The following is a 22,657-nucleotide window of genomic DNA, read 5'->3' on the forward strand; positions in this document are numbered from 1 at the left end:
AACACCAGATTATAGTCCAACAGGTTTATTTGGAAGCACTGGCTTTCAGAGCGCTGCTCCTTCATCAGATGGTTGTGGAGAATAAGATCATAAGACACAGAATTTATAGCAAAAATTTACAGCGTGATGTAACTGAAATTATATATTGAAAAAGACCTGGATTGTTTGTAAAGTCTCTCATCTTTTAGAAAGGTCATGTTGGTTTCAGTTCGTTCAAGTGTAAATCCCAGAACTTTTTATAAGTTTCATTCTCAAGTGAACTTTAACAATAGGTGCCATGTCAGCCCAGACAATGCATTGAAGGTGTGAGGCTGTCTGTGCGCCAATGTTCAGACTGATTCTATTTCTAAAAAAAGGATTTACAGAATCTTACATGGAATCATGCAGTTTTTGAGCAAAGTAAAATATAATTGTAACAAACAATCCAGGTCTTTTTCAATAGATAATTTCAGTTACATTACACTGTAAACGTTTGCTATAAATTCTGTGTCTTACAATCATATACTCCACACCCACCTGGTCAAAGAACAGCGTTCCGAAAGCTAGTGCTTCCAAATAAACTTGTTGGACTATAACCTGGTGTTGTGTGATTTTTAACTTTTTATCAAAAGGTGACACTAAGCAGGTTGAACGAACCTTGGCAAGAAAAGGCATTGTGGCTCAGTGGTTAGCACTGTTGCGTCACAGCGCCAGGGACGTGGGTTCGGTTCCAGCCTCGGGTGACCGTCTGTGTGGAGTTTGCACATTCTCCCCAAATCTGCGTGGGTTTCCTCCCACACTCGAGATGTGCAGGTAAGGCGAATTGACCATGCTAAATTGTCCATAGCATTCAGGGATGTGTAGGTTAGGTGTATTAGTCAGGGGTAAATGTAGGGGAATGGGTCTGGGCAGGTTACCCTTCAGAGGGTCAGTGTGGATTTGTTGGGCCGAATGGCCGGTTTCCACACTGTAGGGATTCTGTGATTCTAGAACACTGCTCTGTGGTCCAGACCCAAATTAGGACAGAGAGGAAAATGCAGATAATATGTCCTATTGCTAGCTCTGTTTTTGCTATGAACTTCCTCATTCCACCCATGACACTGGTTACTCTCCCACTTACCAGTCACTGTTCACAAAGGGCAACAAGAGAAGACTACAGTTACATTTTTCTCCCAATCCTTCAGTTTTCTGCCTCTTCCATATAACACTCCAATGGTTATGGCCCAGATACCAATGTCACGCAATATGTCATGCGCTACTCACAAAATGCGAGGCAGCTTTATTAAAAGCTACTCAGCTAGATTACGTACCAACCCTAAACCCATCACAAGAATACCCACTGGTTGCTTAGAAATGCTGTGAGCCAGATCCTACCTCAGGTGGTCAATCCATCAACTAATCTTCAGAGCTAGGTGACCAAACTTGGAGTTTCCTTGATATCTGAATTTATACCTTTACCTTGTTATGATTGTGTGCTAAAGTATTACCTACTTTTGGCTCCTTTTTGTTTAATTGCTTTTTAATTTCAACACCACGTTGTTGAGACTCATCATCATACATTTTCTTGCTCCCCACCCCAAAAAGGCAATGGTTGAAGGAAATACAGATCATGGTCTGGAGTGCTATCTCTAAACTCTATTATCTCATGATCACAGGAATCATGGGCCACAGCTCCAACACAGTTGACTTTTAGCAAACGGATCTGCACCTCGCCATGTCCCTTTTCTGTCCCCACGACCGTAATGCAGTTCTTTGAGGCTTTGGTTTCTTCTTTTGAAAGCCATTCCATGACCATGAAACAAACCCAGTACACAGGGCTTCACTGTAACTACTTTGCATCCAATGATAGCAAAAGAACAAAAACAATGTTACATAATTCAACCCGATTTGATATCATAGTGTAAATAATACATTGGCTTTGGGGTTTTGTGTGTGTGTGTGTGTGTGTGTGTGTGTGTGTGTGCATGCATGCATTGGCTTATACCCTACAGATAACAGTCGCAGAGTTTCTGTGGGGAGGTTCCAGGAAATGTCAAAGTTCAAGGATTCCCATGTGAAGAGAGAAGGCCTAAAAGTGAACAATTCAGCTCCAATAATGGTCTTGGATTAGGCTTCAGTTAGACTGTGACTCTAATCTCTGAACATACCACCATCTCTCTAGCCCTCTCCTGCTTCTAAGGTACAACGTGTACAGTGGATAATGTCCATCACTCTGCTCTAACTAAGAGGGTTCAGAGACTGGGGGGAAATCCAAAGGAACAGATGGTAACAGCAACAAAGGAGTGAGACCATTTGGCCTCCTTGGGTTTGCTCTACCATTACATTGGGTACAACGCATACACTGGCTAATGAGACAAACCACTTGATAGTTCTGCATCTTTTGGCCCTCTTAGTAAGTAAAAATAGATCTGTCTTTGCCGTGAAAACTCAAGAGGAAATACGGCTCAGTAAATGTCAAATGTTGCTTGCCTCCAGTGAAAGGAAATTGTTCAAATCAGTCTGTGTGCCAACCAAAAAATTGCTTTTCTCTGCTCCTTAATTTTCTTCACCACCCTGTGAGCTGAGTAACCAGATAAGTACCATAACCCCAAGTCTCTTCGTTCCGAGTTATCTTGCCTGCTGATTTTTGCTAGTGGGAAATCACATTATTATCATCTCTCGACAGCCTGCCTTTTCTTCCCAATTGGAAATAGTCACCATGTAGGGAAATTGATAACTTCAAACTTGGCTTTTATCGCACTCTGCGTTTGATCTGCTTGATGGCACATTTGACTCTGAGATTGTGGGTTCACGTCTGACTGCAGGATATTAGAGTGGGGAACTTGAGCAGTGCTTTAACCATTCTGAGGATGAGAAATTTAGCTGGGATCTGATTTGTATGCTTCATTTATAGATCTTTGTAATCATCCTCTTCAGACATGTTATTATACACATGTGAAGCAGAAGAGACGTAAACCTAAGTCTCCTGGCCCAGAGCTAAGGGCACTTCCATTGTACTACAAGAGCCAGCCAAGAATTGAGGGCTGGTAGGATAAATGCTTCATTTCTAATACATATGCAATGATCCTAATTTCAAAACACTACTGTGCATTTACTCCATTTCTGTTTTCAAACCACATTAATAACTGACTTTTGGGGGTGCAGGGCATAGTTTTGAAATTTGCAAAGCTGCAAGGGGATGTGAGGAAGATACTAATAGACTTTAAAAGGACGCAGGCTCTGGAAGTAGGTTTACTCACGGAGCTGGAAGGTTAGTTTTCAGGCGTTTCGTCACCACACTAGATAACAACATCACTGAACCTCCGGATGAAACACTGGTGGCATGACCTGCTTTCTGTTTGTGTTTAGGTTTCTTTGGGTTGGTGATGCCATTTCCTGTGGTGACATCATTTCCACATCACTAACCCAAGGAAACCTAAACACATAAATAGAAAACAGGCCATGCCACCAGTGTTTCATCTGGAGACTCACTGATGATGTTATCCAGTATGATGACAAGACGTCTGAAAATGAACCTTCTAGCTCAGCGAGTAAACCTACATCCAGAACCTCAACCTGAGCTACAAATCTTCTCAAAACTTGTGAACAAAAGCTGGTGAAATGGGCAGATGAAATTCGAAATGAATAGATTTTATCAAAATAATACATTTTGATAAAGCATAAGGAAAGGATGCGAGCTATGTAGTACAATTGTTTAAAAAAAAGGTGCAGGGTGAGAGATCTAGGGTTGTTTTTATGAATTTTTTAAGGTAACACAACAGGCTAACGAAGCAATCAACAAACCCTATGCAGTCTTGAGTACAAAAATCAGAATGTTATTTCCCATCGTACTGTTTTTCATGACTTTGCCATTTGTTTTATATACACTTCAGTGTTCCTAATGAGCCTAATAAGTTGTACAATAATGTCTTCACTCTCTAGATACCACTAGAATAACCATTTTGGGTGCATTAGCAGGCAATGGCTGTTGCCATTGGAACAAAATCCTCATGTGAACGTGCCAACAATTTCAAACGGTTTAAACTTTTTACCTAAAAGTGCGCTTTTTGTAAGCGATCAAAGTCAGAAGATTGGATTCTGTTGCTAGCTTAGCAAGATTTTATTGAACTATTTGTAACAAAGTGGAGAAGAGTTGTGAAATGCATGTCTCAACATGATGACCCATGTTGAAAGGTCAGAGCAAGAACAGATGATAATTACGGCACTCAGGTGCTATGAGCTAAGGCTGTGTATGGTGCTGCACTGTAGGTCACTGCATCACTGGGATACACATTGCTGTATATTAACTTTCATTGACCTTGAATAGATGGACAAGCATTGCAGATGATTTGAAAAGCTCTACTGTCTCTGTGTGAAGCTAAAACATAGACAGAATCTGCCTCCACGTGTCACCTGCCTGCACCTTTTCCTTGCAGTGTGCAGCCCAGGCTGGTTGAAGCTATGGTATCCACTTGAGAGTGTGGCCCTCGCAAAAGGCCACAGCACTCCTGGGTTAGAAAGCTGGGCAGGTTTCCTCTTCCAAATTAGTGGCTCCTGGCTGTGGAGGACTGGCTTGCATTCGGATACAGGGATGAGATTGTCATTCGACTCAATGGCTCATGATCATTTCTGCATCTCCCCTGTTTAACCCTTTAAGAATTCTTGTAAGTTTTAGTCAGATTACCTCTCATTTTTCTGAACTCCTACAGATCAGAAGCTCAGCCTCTTCAGTCTCTAAATAGGACAGTTGCATCCATCCCAGTGATTTAGTTTAGTGAAACTCCATAGCATTCCATCTATGGCAAGTAAATACTTCCTTGAGTTGGGAGTGGGGGGGAGCTGGGGTGTGGTGGCTGTGGCAAAGGTTCCACACAATTGAAGCAAGACATTTTGTACTCCTGTACTGAATGCTGTTGGGTTAAATTCCGCCATATTGCTCACCTTCCTAACTGCTTGTTGCATTGGCTTGTTACCATTGCATAACCTGGGGTTAAGAACACAGAGGTCCCTTTGGGCACCATCAGAAGTCACATGATGCCAGGTAATAGTCCAACAGGTTTATTTGAAATCACATCTGATGAAAGAAGAGCGCTTCGAAAACTTGTGATTTCAAATAAACCTATTGGACTATAACCTAGCATCGTGTGACTTCTGACTTTGTCCACCCCAGAACACTGCTGGCACCTTCACACCTTGTGGACATCAAAATGCCTCCATTTAAGAAATACTCTGCATTTCAGTTCCTCCCAGAAGACTGGATGACCCCCGACTTAGCAAGCGTTCATGACATCATGGGAGAGAACTGAAAACTGACCGTGGGATTTTGCTCTTAATATTTATGCTTTCCTTCTCTTTTGCAGGCAGAGCAGCCCAGAGATAACTGGATCATTACAAAGGTAGGAGACTGGTTCTGTGTTTCTCTGGCCGACAGATTGTGTTCCCTTTTTTTTCAGCTTGGACTGGGAGTGAGAAAAAAGGTCACTCTCAAATTTTGAGGCAGTGCTGCACGTCTGTGTTAGATTGGAATAACGGATTGATGTGCAGTTGGGAGGGAGCTTCTGTAGAACCAGCAAATTAGTTGATTTATTTTTTCTGGCTCAGAGGTCTTGTGCACCCCTGTTGATTTCCTCCATAATGCTTCTGAAGGTCACAAGATAAATACAGATGAAGAAAGCTATTCACTGTAACTCGGCTCATCCATGTAGAAAACATAGTCACATCCAACTGTCACTAAGTCACTTGCAATCTTCTTTTCATCCACCATCCTAGCTGAATGAATTAATTGCTCATTATTTGCAGAATATTCTGATATTAGTCTTGAATTTGCTTTTTCTCAAGTTTAATTTTTGACCTTTCTTGGTTTATTTTGACACTCTTATCAGAACGGCAACTCACACTGATGTCATTGCGTGAGCTAAAGAAACACTCTGAATCACTTCAGACAAAAAAAAGGTTGACGTTGCTGGATGAAAGTGATGTTAGGAGAGAGGGCGAGATGCTTGATTGAAGCAATGGGTCCTAAGGAGTGTCTGAAAGGAGAAGGGAGGGTTGGATGGACAGGGAAGATCCAAGAGAGTGTTCCGGAGTTGACCTAAGCAGCTGAAAACTTTGTCACCAATGGAAGAAAATTGATGGATGTGTGAGACAGAGCGGGAGGAGTGTAGAGTTCTCGGAGGGTTGTGGGGCTGGAAAAGAGCTGTGGAGGAATTTGTACATTTTTATGATGACTATTTTAAATTCAAGATTTCAGGGCCTGAGCGCAAATGGAAGTCCATAAAGACAGGAGTGATTGATAAGTGGAATTTGGTGAGGGATGTGATATGAACTGGAGCAATGTATTCTGAATTTCTTTTTGAGGTTTTAATATGCACAGGGTATTCCCTCAACAAATAAATGTAGTTTTTCCTGGTTAGGAATTGTATACTTATTGCATCCTTTTGAATAATACAGAAAGGCAATCTATTGAATCTATCCTTGAATCTATTTTAATGCAAATAGTATCAGGAATAAGGGTGATAAACTCAGAGGAGAAAGTGAGGACTTCAGATGCTGGAGATCAGAGCTGAAAATGTGTTGCTGGAAAAGCGCAGCAGGTCAGGCAGCATCCAAGGAGCAGGAGAATCGACGTTTCGGGCATGAGCCCAAACCCTGAAGAAGGGTTCATGCCTGAAACGTCAATTCTCCTGCTGCTCAGCTACTGCCTGACCTGCTGCGCTTTTCCAGCAACACATTTTCAGCTCTGACAAACTCAGAGCATGGATCAGTACTTGAAACTATGATATTGTGGCCATTATGGAGACTTGGATATCACAGAGACAGGAATGGTTGTTGGATGTTCCAGGGTTTAGATGTTTCAAAAGGAATGGTTTGGGGGAGATAAGAGGTTGGGGAGTGGCATTGCTAATCAGGGATAGTATCACAGCTGCAGAAAGGCAGGTTGTCAAGGAGGGTTTGTCTACAGAGTCAGTATTGATGGAAGTCAGAAACAGGAAAGGAGCAGTCACTTTATTGGGAGTTTTCCCAAGCCTTCCCAATAGCAGCAGAGACACGGAGGAGCAGATTGGGAGGTAGACATTGGAAATGCGTAAAAATAACAGGGTTGTTGTCATGGCTGATTTTAAGTTTCCTGATATTGATTGAAACTTCCTTAGTCCAAATAGTTTGGATGGAGTAGTTTTGTCAAGTGCATCCAGGACGGAATCTTGGCTCAATAAGTAGATAGGCCAACTAGAGGAGAGGCCATATTTGATTTGGCAAACCAGGCCAGATGTCAGATCTCTCAGTGGGAGACCATTTCAGTGACAGTGATCACAACTCACTGACCTTTACTACAGTCATGAGAGGGATAGGAAGCATGGGAAAGTATTTAATTGAGGGAGGGGGAATTACAATGCTATTAGGCAGGAACTGGAGCTCCTAAATAGGGAATGGATCTTCTCAGGAAAATGCATGACAGAATTGTGGAGGTTGTTTAGGGAGCACTTGCTAATCATGCTGGACAGGTTTGTTCCACAAAGACAAGGAAGGGATGGTTAGAGTGAGGGTGAAGGTTGGGTTAGGGTTATGTGATGGAATCTTGGGTGACCAGGGATGTGGAACATCTAGTCAAGAGCAAGAAGGAATCTTGATTAAGGTTGAGGAGGCAAGGATCAGACAGAGCTCTAGAGAGTCACAAGGTAGCCAGGAAGGAACTGAAGAATGGACTTAATAGAGCTAGACAGGGGCATAAAAGAACTTTAGTGGGTAGGATTAAGGAAAACCCTGAGGCATTCTATACTCACATGAAGAACAAGAGAATATCCAGAGTGAGGACAGGGCTGGTCAGTGGGAGGAAACTTGTGCCTGGAGGCCTTAATGAATACTTCATTGTTCACTACTGAGAGGGACTTTGCTGTTTGTGAGGACAGCATGAAATGGCCTGAGATGCTTGGACAGGTTGATGTTAAGAAGGAGAATGTGCTGAAAATAATGAAAAACATAAGGATAGATAAGTCCCTAGGCCAGACAGGATATACCCAAGGTTACGACAGGAAGTGAGTGAAGAGATTGCACCTTTGATGATTTTTGCATCCTCACTGTCCACTGGAGTAGTACCAGATGATTTGAAGGGTGGCAAATGTTATTCCCCTGTTCAAGAAAGGGCATAGAGATAATCCTGGGAATTATAGACCAGTCCGTCTTATCTCTGTGGTGGGCAAATTATTGGACAGGATCTGGGAGATAGGATTTCTGATTACTTGGAAAACTATGCTTTCATTAGAGATAGGCAGCATGGCTTTGTGAGAGGCAGATCATGACTCACAAGCCTTATTGAGTAATTTGAGGATGTAACCAAACACATTGAAGGTAGAGCAGTGGATGTGGTGTACATGGATTTTAGCAAAGCATTTGACGAGGTTCCCCATGGTATGCTCATTTAGAAAATAAGAAGGTATGGGATGCGGGGAAATTTAGCTGTCTGATACAGAATTGGCTGGCCCATAGAAGACAGAGAGTACTGGTAGATGGAAAATATTCAGCCTGGAGCTCAGTAACCAGTGGTGGTCCACAGGGATCAATTCTGGGACTTCTGCTCTTTGTGATTTTCATAAATGACTTCGATGAGGAAGTCTGGTTCAGTTCTGGTCGCCTCAAATAGTGGAAGGGTGGGTTAGTAAGTTTGCCAATGAAACAAAGGCAGGTGGAGTGGTAGATAGTGTGGAGGGCTGTTGTAGTTTGCAACCGACATTGACAGGATGCAGAACTGGGCTGATAAGTGGTAGATGGAGTTCAACCTGGAAAAGCGTAAAGCAATTCATTTTGAAAGGTTGAATTTGAATACAGAATGCAGGGTTAAAGGCAGGATTCTTAGTACTGTGGAGGGATAGAGGGATCTTGGGGTCCGTGTCCTTTGGTCCCTCATAGTTGCCACCCAAGTTGATAAGACTGTTAAGAAGGTGTGCGGTATGTTGGCTTTCATTAGCAGGGAGATTGATTGATTTTAAGAGCCATGAGGTTATGCTGCAGCAGTATAGAGTCCTAGTTAGATCACACTTGGAATATTGTGTTCAGTTCTGGTCACCTCATCTAGGATGTATATGGAAGCTTTTGAGAGCGAGAGAGAGCAGAGAATAACCAGAATGCTGCCTGGATTGAAGAGCATGTCTTATGAAGAAAGGTTGAGCGAGCTAGGGCTTTTCTCATTGGAACAAAGAAGGGTGAGAGGTGACTTGATAGAGCTGCACAAGATGATGAGAGGCATTGATAGAGTGGATAGTCAGAGGCATTTTTTTCCCAGGGCAGAAGTGACTATCACAAGGGGCGTAATTTTAAGGTAATTGGAGAAAAGTTCAAGGGAGATGTCAGAGGTAGGTTCTTTACACAGGGAGGTGTGTGTGTGTGTGTGTGTGTGTGTGTGTGGAATGCACTACCAGCTACCACATGGATGATATTAAATTGAAGACTATTACACTTGCTTCCAATGGAGCAGATATCACCAAATTGAATAGCAACTCCCAGAAATGTAATCCTGCACATAAAAGTTAATTTTTCAAATCTATCATTATGAAAATACTTGACTGCATATTGTTTATGTGAAAATACTTTGTTTTCCCACTTGTTTGAGAATCAAATTAAAAGGTGAAGGAACAAGAAATGTCAGTGCTGTAGTGGCTTTATTTTAGAAAAGATATCCGTCTCAAGACACGAGCACCATTGGCAAGACTGTTGCTAGCCTCTGGTTTCCCTGAAAGAAATGCTTTGAATCACTTCAGACAAAAAAAAATGACACTGCTGTGAGACGTGAAGTTAGGACGAGATGCTTGTTTGAAGCGATGGGTGCGTCCCCAAGAATGGCCATTTGATGTTCAAGTCAGGAATCGCCAATAATCTTTCCGTAATCTATCCTCCTACGTTGGTCCCGGTGGAGATCACTGTTCTAAGAGAAAATGCTGATGTTTGAGGGGTGGAACATAACAAATTCCCTTCCCCAGCTTCCTGCTGCACGAGGCCGGAGATCAAAGACTCGTGCTGTTATGACGGGGGGGAGTCCTGATCCACGTAGTTTCTGAGCAGTTATTAGTAATTTAGTCACTTGTGCCAAAACTGATTTCGCTGCTTCGTGGATATGATGTCATATGGCAATGTCAGCTAATGGGCCTCGGAGGGTGATCCCCACAATTATAGACCAAATTATTGATGGAAATTCCTACAGGACCTATAATTGAACTTGATGGGCTCCATGAAAACCGGCATCAGCTACAAAGCTGTGGACCGGGAGTATTGAATCTAAAATGCATGCTTTAATATTCCAAACTATCCCAAGTGATCTTTTTTTATTGGAAAATCGGATGTTTTGTCTCCCGCACAACTCAAGATGTAGGATTCCCCCTCTTCAGCTGTGGGAGTTGTAGACCTCGGAGCACATTTTAACCAGAAAGGCAAGCCAACAAAGAGCAGTACAGGGATGGCAGGAGTCCAGGGGCAGGGCTATTGCTGTGTTTGAGTGTCATTCATGAACAGAGCATTGTGTACTTGTCATCAGTAGGAGTCCATCAAAGAGTAGGCAACCTTTAGAGAGCTGTTGCTTCATAAAGGATTATCTCATTGAACTAAAACACTCTGACTCCGAGAATAAGAATAACAAACAATCCTATTGTTTACATCCCTTCAAAGGAGGATGAAAGCTTTTCTCCTTTTTAAAAAAAAAGACATTAGCAAATTCATCATGAACAGATTTCTGAGGAAATCTCACTCCATAAATAGTCCATGAGCCCATCAAGTCAGCTCTGCCATTTGATCATGCTGATATCTTTCTGAACCCCGTTTCTCCTGCCTTCTCCCTGTAACTTTTGATCCCCTTACTAATGTATCTTTGTCTCAAATACACCGAATGACTTGGCCTCCACAGCTGTCTGTGTCAATGATCTCCACAAATTCACAAGCCCGTAGCTGAAGGAATTCTTTCTCATCTCAGTTCTAAGGGGTCATCCCTTCACTCCGAGGCTATCCCCTCAGGTCATGGTCTCTCCTACTGGTGGAAATATTTTCTCCCCATCCACTCTATTCAAGCCTCTCCGTATTCTCTAAGTTTTAATGACACCATCAAGTACAGCCCCAGAGTCCTCAACCACTGCTCCTACGGCAAACCCTTCAATCCTGGGATCGTTCTTGTAAACCTCCTGTAGACCCACCCCAACACCACCTGAAGAGGGGCTCTTGCCCAAATCATCGATTCTCCTCCTCCTTGGATGCTGCCTGACCTCCTGCGCTTTTCCAGCAACACATTTTCACCCCTCCAATACCAGTAAATCTTTCCTTAGGTATGAGGCTCAAAATTGCTCACAATATTCCAAATGCGGTCTGACCAGAGCCTTAGACAGCTTCAGCAGTACATCCCTGCCGTGGTATTCTAGCTGTCTTGAAATTAATGCTGACATTGCATAGAACGTAGAACAATGCAGCGCAGAACATGCTCTTCGGCCCTCGACTTTGCAGTGATCTGTGAACTAATCTAAGCCCCTCCCCCTACACTATCCCATCATCATCCATGTGCTTATCCAAGGATTGTTTAAATCTCCGTAATGTGGCTGAATTAACTAAATTGGCAGGTAGGGCATTCCACGCCCTTACCACTCTCTGAGTAAAGAACCTGCCTCTAACATCTGTCTTAAATCTATTGCCCCTCAATTTGTAGTAATGGCCCCTCGTACAAGCTGACATCATCATCCTAGGAAAATGACTCTCACTGTCTACCCTATCTAATCCTCTGATCATCTTGTATCTCTCTGTCAAATCCCCCTTAATCTTTTTTTCTCCAATGAGAACAGACCCCGTCCCTCAGCCTTTCCTCATAAGACCTTCGTTCCAAACCAGGCAACATCCTGGTAAATCTCCTCTGCACCTTTTCCAATGTTTCCACATCCTTGCTGTAATGGGGCGACCAAAACTGTACATAATATCCCAAGTGCAGCCGCACCAGCGTTTTGTGTAGTTGCAGCGTGACGTTACAGCTCTGGAACTCAATCTTTCTACCAATGAAACCTAACACACTGTATGCCTTCTTAACAGCATTATCAACCTGGATGGTAAATTTCAGAGATCTCCAAGATCCCTCTGCACATCCACACTACCAAGAATCTTTCCATTGACCCAGTATTCTGCCTTCCTGTTATTCTTGCCAAAGTGAATGACCTCACATTTAGCTGCATTGAACTCCATTTGCCACCTCTCAGCTCAATGCTGTGGTTTATCCAAATCCCCCTGCAACCTGCAGCATTCTTCCACACTGTCCACTATTCCACCGACTTTAGTGTCATCTGCAAACTTACTAACTCATTCACCTTATGCCTGCGTCCAAGTTCTTTATAAAAATGACATGGTCCCAAAACAGATCCTTGTGGCACACCATGAATAACCGGACTCCAAGCTGAATATTTTCCATCAACCACCACTTGCTGCCGCCTTATAGAAAGCCAGTTCCTGATCCAAACTGCTAAATCACCCTCCATCCCAAGCCTCTGCATTTCTTCCAACAGCCTACCATGTGGAACCTTATCAAGGGCTTTACTGAAGTCCATGTACACCACCTGATAATGGGCTTTTGCACGAAACGTCAATTTTACTGCTGTTCGGATGCTGCCTGAACTGCTGTGCTTTTCCAGCATCACTAATCCAGAATCTGGTTTCCAGCATCTGCAGTTATTGTTTTTACCCCCCTGTACACCACGTCAACTTCCCTACCCTCATCCACATTCTTGGTCACCTTCTCAAAAAACTCAGAGGTTTGTGAGATATGACCTGCCCTTAATGAAACCATGTAGACTGTCTGCAATCAAATGGTTGCTTGCTAGATGATTACAAATCCTATCTCTTATAATCCTTTTCCTACAACAGAATTAAGACTCACTGGTCTATAATTACCTGGGTCATCTCTACTGCCCTTCTTGAACAAGCGCACAACATTTGCAATCCTCCAATCCTCTGGTACTAAACTTATGGACAACGATGACTCAATGATCAAGGCCAAAGGGTCCGCCATCTCCTCCCTAGCTTCCCAGATAAATCCCATTTAGTCCAAGGGACTTATCAATTCTAGAAGGAGTGAAAGTAGACAACACCACCTCCTCACTAACCTCAATCCTTTCTAGTCTAATACCCCGTATCTCATGTCTAATCACCAGCTGCCATCCTGAAAAAGGCTCCTTTATCCCCACTCTCTATCTTCTGCCAATCAGCCAATCCTCTACCCATGCCAGTACCATGGGTTCTTATCTTGTTTAGCAGCTTTCTGAAGGGCCTTGTAGAAATCTAGATAAATCACATCTACTGACTCTCCTTTGTCTAAATTGCTCACTCAGGTTTGAATGTCAGCCTTGACAGACCCTCATGAGATCAACACCTCCTTGTAAAGCCCCACAGGGAGTGACATGAAATGACTATGAGAGGCATTTTGTGACTTCAGATTTCTGAGTTCACAATTTGCTGTCAATCAGGATAAACCATCCCATATCATAAGGTTAACGTACAGCTGTTACAATGAGGAATCACAGTTAAAAGATCTGTTGTTTGATGACATTGACCAATACTGAGATACCCAGTCATCTAGGAATGGAAGGAGGGTGTTCAGCCCCTCTGATTTGTCTCTCAACTTTATTGACCTGCCTCTTTATCCTTAGATTACTGAGGTAAAAACATCCAGGTGTCATTTTGGCAGGAAGTGATGTCACCATAATCCCATGCAAGCATTCAAATCCAAGATGATCCAAACACAAAATTCTGAAGTATTGCAGATGCCAGACACCATATGTGGAGAGGAAAAGTTCACATTTTGGGCGGTTGACTTTTCACCTGAATCAATGTGAAACGTTTTCTGTATTTTCTGTTTTTATGTCCAAACGTCACAGCAGTATAATTTTCTTTCTGTATTATTGCAAATCCTAGCTCCAGTTACCCAGGGGAAAGAATGCAGAGGCAGGCACTGATGCTGCCAGACCTGCTGAGTTTCTCCAGCAATATTAGTTTGTGTTTCAGATGTCCAGCATTATAGTTCTTAGTTTTTCATTTAGGAACCTGGCTTCTGTTTGGTTGTGAACAATACATATAACAGAGATTGGAAATGAAAGATTGTGAAGACTAGAAACCTTAACCAAGAAAGGAAATTGTGGAGTGGGGATAACCTACAGTATGATTATTGGTCAGGATTACACTTTGAAGACTTCCTGTGTGGGATGATTTGAGAGGCGTTGAGTAACAAACTGATATTCTAGTTCTGCTACATTATCCTGGATTAATTAAATCCAGGATAATTTAGATTTAATCCAGGATACTGCAGGCAGGTTACAACATAAATTAGCCTTGAAGGGAAAGCAGTGTGAATTTACCAGAACGATATGTTGATTCATTAAGATAGAGGAGAGGTTTAAAATAAATTTTAATTAATTTAAGGCTAAGTTTGTGTTCCTTGGAAGTTGAGAAGGTGTTTTTGTTAGGAGTATTCAAGATGTTAAGGGAACTAAATTCTAGGACAAGGAGGCATGGTGAAAACCATAAAAGGTCACTGGATCCGAAACGTTAACTCTGATTTCTCTGCTGCCAGACCTGCTGAACGTTTCCAGCAATTTCTGTGTTTATCTGTGGTCAAAACCAGACTTTGTCAGGAGTGAAATTAGGAAACGCAACATGTCACAATGAGTTTAAGCATTTGGAAATCTGTTGTGCAAATGATATCCCAACAATGATTAATGTTAAAACTCTGACTAATTGAATTTGCTGACCTTTCTGTTGAGAGATATTGGTGAGGGTGGGTATGTGGAGTCCTGGTTTGTGGATCAGCCAAGAGCTAAGTAAGTAGCGAAATAGGCCCAAGGTGCTTCCTCCTGTTTCAATGTACCTGGAGTCTGCACCTCAACAAAACGAGCTGTGGGGATTGGGAGCAGATGAAGTTGTGGGGACACAGAATAAGCTACGTTGACATTGTCAATGGGTAAAGAATACATTTATTAATCTCTGCTTGCGGGGGAAGTAAACATCTCAGTTCCATATGCTACAACACTTGCACATTCTGTCAAATTTGTCAGTAGTAAGCAAAGCTAACAGGGATTCTTGTCTGTGTTTTTTTAAAACTAGATTAGCAGAGCTCTCAGTAATTCAGGGCTGATTAGCGGTTGATTGATTTTAATCAACAATTATTTTTCTTTGTAGTAATTTAGGCAGATGTTGCTGAGCACATTGCTTGGTTGCTGTTTGGAATCCTTAAGAACTGTGCTGGAATGCAGCCATTTTGGGAAACAGTTGAGTAATAGTTAAACAGTGGTGGTTACTCAAAGACTTGGGCAGAGTTCTTTTTGGGTTTAGCAGCATCATCATGAACTATAACATAAATGTCCAATGTTCTCATGTAACCAAATGTGCACGATACCAAGTAGTTTTACTCAGCAGTTCCCACTGTGCATCCCCATGAGTCTAAGAATAAAGTAAGATATAATATGTTTGTTTGTCTAAGTGCTCCTCATCTGCAGATATAGTTATTAGAAATAAATAACTGGACTGGGAAAATATATCGGTCTATTTTTGGACTGCGGATTTTTCTCCCTGTCAATTTACATCGTTTTTATTAAAAGGGAAACAAAGTGAAAGGTCATTATTGGAAACTCCAGATGTTTGTACATCAGAGGGATAAAGCCACCAGCTGTTTGGATGTTGTCAACAACAACTTACCTTTCCATAACCATCTTTAACATCGCAAATCATCCCAGGACACTTTACAGAACCATTAAAAATCAAAGTTTGATGTTAAGCCACTGCAGGCAGGCACTTCAGACAGGAGGTAATAAGTTGTTTAAAGGGATAGGGTAAAGGAGCACCTTAAAGGGGAAGAGGGAGATGGTAAGACTCAAAATTCCAGAACTTAAATCTTGGTTATCTGAAACAGTCTCACCAAGGATCTATGCAATTTCAGCAGGACATCTTTACTCTTGTACTCAAATCCCTTTACAATGAAGCACAGCATAAAATATGCCTTCCTAATTATTTCATGCAAGTTAGCTTTTTAGACTCATGAACAAAGGAACTCTGAAAACAAATCCATGTTGTGGTGTTCGTGTCATTAGAGGACACTGGTTTGAATCCTACTGTGGCAGATGGTGAAATTTGAATTTAGTTTTAAAAATCTGGAAATTAAAAATAAGGCGGGTCTCATAGCAACCATGTGACCACTGTTAATTTTCATATATACTCAACTGGTTCCATTAAGCCTTAAGGGAAGGAATCTGCCATCCTTACCTGGTCTGGCCTACATGTGAGTCCAGACCCACAGCAATGTGGCTGACTCTTCCCTGCTCTCCAGGTAGTTAGGAATGGACAATAAATACTGGCCTAGCCAGTAACATCCACTTTTCACCAATTAATAATAAAACATGCCCCTTGGGAAAACGTTGTTCAAACGTCTGAAAACAAAACTAAAAATGCTAGCAAGCGCAGTGGGTCAGGCAGCATCCGTCGAGAGAAAGCAAGCTAACGTTTTGAGTCTAGACTTGAAACACCAGCTTGCTTTGTCTCCCTGGGCACTGCCTGACCCGCTGTGATCCCCAGCATTTTTTTGTTTTTGGTTCAGTTTCCAGCATCTGCAGTAATTTTCTCCTACATTGTTCAAACCTCTCATCAATTATGGAATACTGTTTTTTTTCACAAAAGCCATTATCTTCACAGTTGGATACATGATTGTGATTTCAGTGTATTTTATTATCTTTTATTTTAGGTTTTTGAATTTTGAACTAGTGGAAATGGGATGCTTCTGTGTATCTGAAGGGGTTTAATGATTTACTTTCTGGCACAGTGGTTAGCACTGCTGCCTCACAGCGCCTGAGACCGGGGTTCAATTCCCACCTCAGGCGACTGACTGACTGTGTGGAGTTTGCACGTTCTCCCCGTGTCTGCGTGGGTTTCCTCCGGGTCCTCTGGTTTCCTCCCACAGTCCAAAGATGTGCGGATCGGGTGAATTGGCCATGCTAAATTGTCCGTAGTGTTAGGTAAGGGGTAAATGTAGGGGTATGGGTGGGTTGCGCTTCGGTGGGTCGGTGTGGACTTGTTGGGCTGAAGGGCCTGTTTCCACACTGTAAGTAATCTAATCTAATCTATTTTTGTAGCCATGGTGATTTGTTTTAAAATACAATATTAGAGAGTGATTTCCTGGAAAGTAAAAGGGCTTTGTTTTCATTGACAGAATGAAATAAGTAGTTAGTATAGTCCATTAGTGCTTTTGCATCAAAGTTGTTTGTTTTGGGCTTATTGCTTGAAAAAAATCTCTTTGACTTTGACTTTCAGTTTGGCAATTTTGTAAAGTTTTGATGAAAGCTGAATGTGTAAGGCAATTGCTTCTGAGAAAAGGAAGTAGTTTAGGATTGTTAAAGAGGTTACCTCAGTGTAAGGACATTGACTTTGAAAGTTCTAGACCAGACATGTTTAATTAAAACCGTGAAGAGATCACGTGACACTGAGAAAGTCTAAGCTCAGCAGTATGAAGGCTCCAGGAAGAGGCAATTAGTTTATCAGAACAGAGTATTGGAAGTCAGCCTTTTGGTTGTGATTTTCCTTGATATGAGTAATGTAAAAGGGGTGCCTGTTGGGATTACTAGAATTGTATCTCTTCAGGTGTTTCTAAATCTTTAAATTTTTTTATTGCTGCTAATGGCTAATGGTTAATTGTTTGTAGCTTGGCTAATTCTATTTTATCTTTTGGACCACAAACTTTTGTTTTACCATTAGAGTAAAATCTGCAGCATTATTCATCTGTTTTTGAATAGTAAGACCAAAAATAAATCTATGTTGAGCTTTATTACAGCTTAGAATTGGACTTCTCCAGCAATAACATTAGCTGGGATCATAGCACACATTATACTGCATCTGAATGTAGGGACTGACTGTTGTAGACAAATGTCCTGATGCTACCCTGAGATGCCGGCAAGAAAGTAGGGAAGATGGATTGGCCGTGGGAAATGTTGAGGGGTGGCTCTGGGTGGGATGCTCTTCGGCGAGTCGATGTAGACTCGATGGCCCGAATGGCCTGCTTCCACACTGTAGGGATTCTAACTGTCCAGGATATTAGCGAGATAACATCTGGGCAGCAGTGTAAAGTTTTGCTTACTGTATTTAAGCAGAGAAGGTTCTCAGGGTTGATTTCTCAGACTAAAGGGTTGGCTTACGGAGGAAAATGGTGCCATTTGCACTGTGCTTGTGTTAAGGTGAAATATATTTAAAGCATGAGATTCTGGAGGTGGCAAAGCATTGTTGGTTCAAAGAGAATGCTTGATCATGAGTGAATCTAGAAATAAGATTCCTCCTAAAAGTAAGGAAAGCATAGGACTGTATCCTCTGGGAGTTAGAGTCAAGGGTGACTTAATTGAAACATATAAGACCCTGAGGAAGCTTGACTGAGCGGATGGTGAAAGGATGATCCCTGTTTTGACAGACTCAAATAACAGTTTTCAAAGTCACACAAAGCCATGTTATAGTCCAACAGGTTCATCTGAAATCTCAAGCATTCAGAGCAGTGCAGTTCATTTCAAATGAACCTGTTGGACTACATTTGGTGTCGTGTGACTTCTGTCTTTGTCCACCCCAGTTTAATACTGCCACCTCCACATCATCATTTAAAAATAAAGGGTTGCTCTCAGCATGGCAAGATTTTGGTAATCCCTTCCTCAAAAGGCAGGGAATGCAGACTCTTTAAATTTTATTTAAGACAAAAATAAGTGGATTCTTGATTACAGAGGGGAGGTGAAAGATTATCAGGATTATGCAGGAATCTAGAGTTGAGGTTAAATCAGGTCATCTATGATCTTATGAAATTGTGCAGCAGGCTGAATGGAATGAATGAATGAATGGATTCTGTAGTATTTGTAACGAGATCAGCCAGGTGGACATCATAGAGTAGGAGTTCCCTGATTGGAGCTGTTAATCTGGTCCAATCTTTGAGCCCTGGCTGGTAGATAAAAACAGGTGTGTCGCATTGCCCTTTGATTTGAAGGGCACTGCTCGTCACAGGCCACTCGGGTGTTTTCCTATTTTCCTGATGGTGGAAATTGAATAAAGATTTGCACACTTTGTGTCTTTCACTGTGTCTCACCTGCGTGCGCACACACACCATGGGTGCTGGGGGAAATAAGCACTACCGCAGTTAGGCGGTAGTGTGGAGGTTAATAATAGAATAAACAGGAGTGTCTGTTCACACAGCATTGCCCTTTGATGTGAACGGCACTGCTTGTCACTGGCCACTCGGGTGTTTCCTTCCTTCCTGGTGGTGGAAGTTAAATAAAGATTTGTGCACCTTGTGTCTCTCACTGTGAGAAAAAAAGTAAAGAAAAAATAAACAGGAGTGTCAGGGTTCTGCTCATTCTGAGAGCTGGCTCTGAGGAAACTGGACCAGTGTCAAATAACATGCACATGTAAATAAAGGGTGACTTGATGATGGGATATCACCTTCTGTGGAGTTATTTTTGGCCTCCATGAACTTATATGTCTTCATCAGCAGAATGTAACGTATTCCTATGTTTTCCATATATTGAAAACATATTTTATTCTATGCTTCAAGTGTACATCATGCTGAAAAAAAAACAGGTGTGTCCAGCACAGGAACAGGTGCTTTGGCTCTCTAAGCCTGTGCCGGTCAATACACCCTAATTAAACTAAAAAAAAACACACTTTCTGCCCTTATTCGGTCACTATCCCTCTATTTCCCCCCTTATTCATGTAACCATCTAGATGCCTCCTTAAATGACACCAGTGTGCCAGCTGCCAGCTCCCACCACTTCTTCTGGCAATGTATTTCTGGCTCTGGTCACTCGCTGTGTGAAAAACATGCCTCACACATCTATCTTAAACTTGCCCCCACTTGAGCCTGTGCCCCCTGGGAAAAAGCCTCTGACTATCCACCCTATCTATGCCCCTCATAATTGTGTAGACCTCTATCAGGTCTCCTTTCAGTCGCCGTCTTCCTGTGAATACAATCCTAGTCTTTTTAACTCTTGCTCATAGCCGATGCTTTTGAGACCAGGCAACATCCTGGTGAACCTTCTCTGCACTCTCTCCAAATCTTCCACGTCCTTCTGATAAAGTGATGATCATAACTGCACACAAAACTCCAAATGCAGCCTAATGAGGGTTTTATATGCAGCTGTTTTTGCTACAACGCATGGTTCATTAACGTGAATTTGCCATAACGTGATTGACAAACTGGGGGCAATTACATCACCGACACTTTAAGTACTGTTTCTAAAGAATGATTTTTCTATAATGCGGGGTCACACAAGAACACAACCATCATGTTATAGAAGAACTACTTGTTGCTGTAACATGGTTTACCAAATCTTTGTACTCCATGTCCTGGGCAATGAACGTAGGCATGCCTTATACCTTCTTAATCACCCTTGCTGCCTGTTTTGCCATCTTTTAAGGAACTGTGGACCTGCAAGGTCAGATCCAACTGTATATCAATGTTCCTAAGGATTCTGCAGTATAATTCATACCTAAATGTGATCATCCAAATGCATCACCTAGCATTTATCTGGCTCTGTCCGCTCTGAGAACTGGTTCTGAGGGAGTTGGATCACAGTCGAGGACTCTTCATGTGTAGACAAAGGGTGAGTTGGTGACTGGATACCAGCCTGTATGGAGTTATTTCAGATCCCATCAACCTATTTCCTGTCATTCTAAGCCCCTTCCCCTCCCTTTTCATACAGTCAATTCCACATTTCAGTGCAGCTCTTCATTCAGCCATGACACGTGGTGGGGTGTGGCTGTTTCTGCAGCTTGCTCTTGGCTGCCGATGGGATTGGGTTTCTTCAAAGGGCGGGTTACAATCTGATGCAGCTGTGTTTATTCATTGCATTTTGAAGCAGTAAAGCAAAGAAAGTAATCAGCAAGTAATCATCACGTTAATGTGATGTGAAAGCTGGCGAATCTACTGTGTGTAAAAATGTCAGCCAAAGGGCAGCTCCCCACTGGCCGCAAGGTGAATGACATTTTCCAGCTCAGTGTTTTTAACAGGCACCCAATGAAGCAGACAAGAAACATGCATTTATATAGCACCTTCTCCCCCCCCCCCCCCCACACCAGTTCTTCACCTCTCTCTTCGGGTTCCAGGATTTGTTGTTGCCCAATCTGAAGTTTACATTTGTCATGTTTGAAACAACAGGTTGATACATTTGTTGAAGAATTTCTTGGTGTTGTCCAATCATGGGATGTGAACAAATTCATCCTTGCAGCCAATGAACTATATCTGTAAGTGCAGTCACTCCGACAGTGGCTATAGACACCAGAGTATGGCACTGAAGGGTCAACTGGAATTGTACGTTCTAACTACTCGAGTGAGAATTAAAATCCAGGCAAAGAAATCAGGAAGCAGTGTCTGCACACCTGGATGTGGAAATCTGGAATTCTTTTTGTCTAATTGACTGTTTTTCAGTCGACACAAGAGACAGAGACGGCGAGAAGAAAAGAGAACAGGTTTTAAGGTCAAGATAAAGAGGATGAGAGGTAGATGTAAACATTGACCGGATGTTCCATTCTGTAAACTCAGTGTCGTTCCATGTAACTGGAGTTTCCAAGGCTGAAACATGATGTTGGAGGATTTTTGGGGATGGCTTTAATTAAATGTGATTTTCCAATTACAAACAGAGTATGATATAATTTAATTAGAAGTAAATAGAGGCAGAATATTATTAAAATGGTGCTATATTGGCAAATGTAGATGTAAAGTGGGATTTGAGAGTCCTTGTACACTGTCCATGAAAGTAGACAGGCAAGTGCAGTAAGCAGTTAGGAAAACAAATGAGATGTTAGACAATAGACAATAGGTGCAGGAGTAGGCCTTCGAGCCTGCACCACTATTCATTATGGTCATGGCTGATCATCCTCAATCAGTAGGCCTGCATTGAAAGAGGAATTGAGGTCAGAAGTAGGGATATCTTATTGCAGTTATTTAGCTTGGGTAAGACCTGGAATATTGCAATGCAGTTTAGTCTCCCTACCTCAGAAAGGATATATTTGTTATCGAGGTAGTGTAGCAGAGATTCACCAGGCTTCTATTGGTAATGGTAGGAGTGCCCTATGAGGAGAGATTGGTCAACTAGAGAGGGTTCAGAACAGATATACTGTGAAGTTGCTGGAAATGGAGGGTTTGAATTATCAGGAGAGGCTGGGACTTTAACAGGAGCACAGGAGGTTAAGAGGTTTATGAAGACATGGGGGATATAGATAAGGTGAATGGCGGGTGTCTTTTCCCTAGGGTGGGGGATTTCAAGATTAGGAGGCATATTTTTAAGGTGAGAGGAGAAAGATTTAAAAAAGGCATGAGAGGCATTTTTTTTACACAGAGAATGATTTGTGTATGAAATGAATGTCCAGAGGAAGTGGTGATTGTGGGTTTAGTTCAGATGCATACATGAATAAGAAATGTTTTGGAGGGATATGGGTCAAGTGCAGGCAAGTGAGACTAGTTTAGTTACGAAAACCTGTTCGATATGGACTGGGTGAACCGAAGAGGTCTGTTTCTGTGCTGTATGATTCGATCACTCTGACTCTATAACTAAGCCTGTATTCACTAGAGTTTAGAGGGATGAGAGGGGCATCTGATTGAAATGCATAAAGTTCTAGCAGAGCTGGCCAGACTATATGCAGCGAGGATGATTCCCCTGGTTGGAGAGTCTAAAACCAGGGCATAGCT

The 22,657-nt window shown here is 42.2% G+C and overlaps 1 protein-coding gene across 21 annotated transcripts in view; it reads left to right on the top strand.

Annotated features, from left to right (window-relative positions):
* celf2 (cugbp, Elav-like family member 2) overlaps nucleotides 1-22,657 on the top strand; it is an 850,872-nt gene that overhangs the window by 327,361 nt on the left and 500,854 nt on the right. For all 21 annotated transcript variants that reach the window (XM_060842659.1, XM_060842645.1, XM_060842654.1 and 18 more), the window contains exon 2: nucleotides 5,319-5,354. Coding sequence is in view for 18 of the 21 variants with exons in the window: in XM_060842645.1 (XP_060698628.1) it covers nucleotides 5,319-5,354 (36 nt within the window). In the remaining 3 variants the exon portion in view is untranslated. The remainder of the gene's footprint in view (nucleotides 1-5,318; nucleotides 5,355-22,657) is intronic.

Source organism: Hemiscyllium ocellatum, chromosome 23, assembly GCF_020745735.1.
Source record: "Hemiscyllium ocellatum isolate sHemOce1 chromosome 23, sHemOce1.pat.X.cur, whole genome shotgun sequence".
NCBI classification, from domain to species: Eukaryota; Metazoa; Chordata; class Chondrichthyes; order Orectolobiformes; family Hemiscylliidae; genus Hemiscyllium; species Hemiscyllium ocellatum.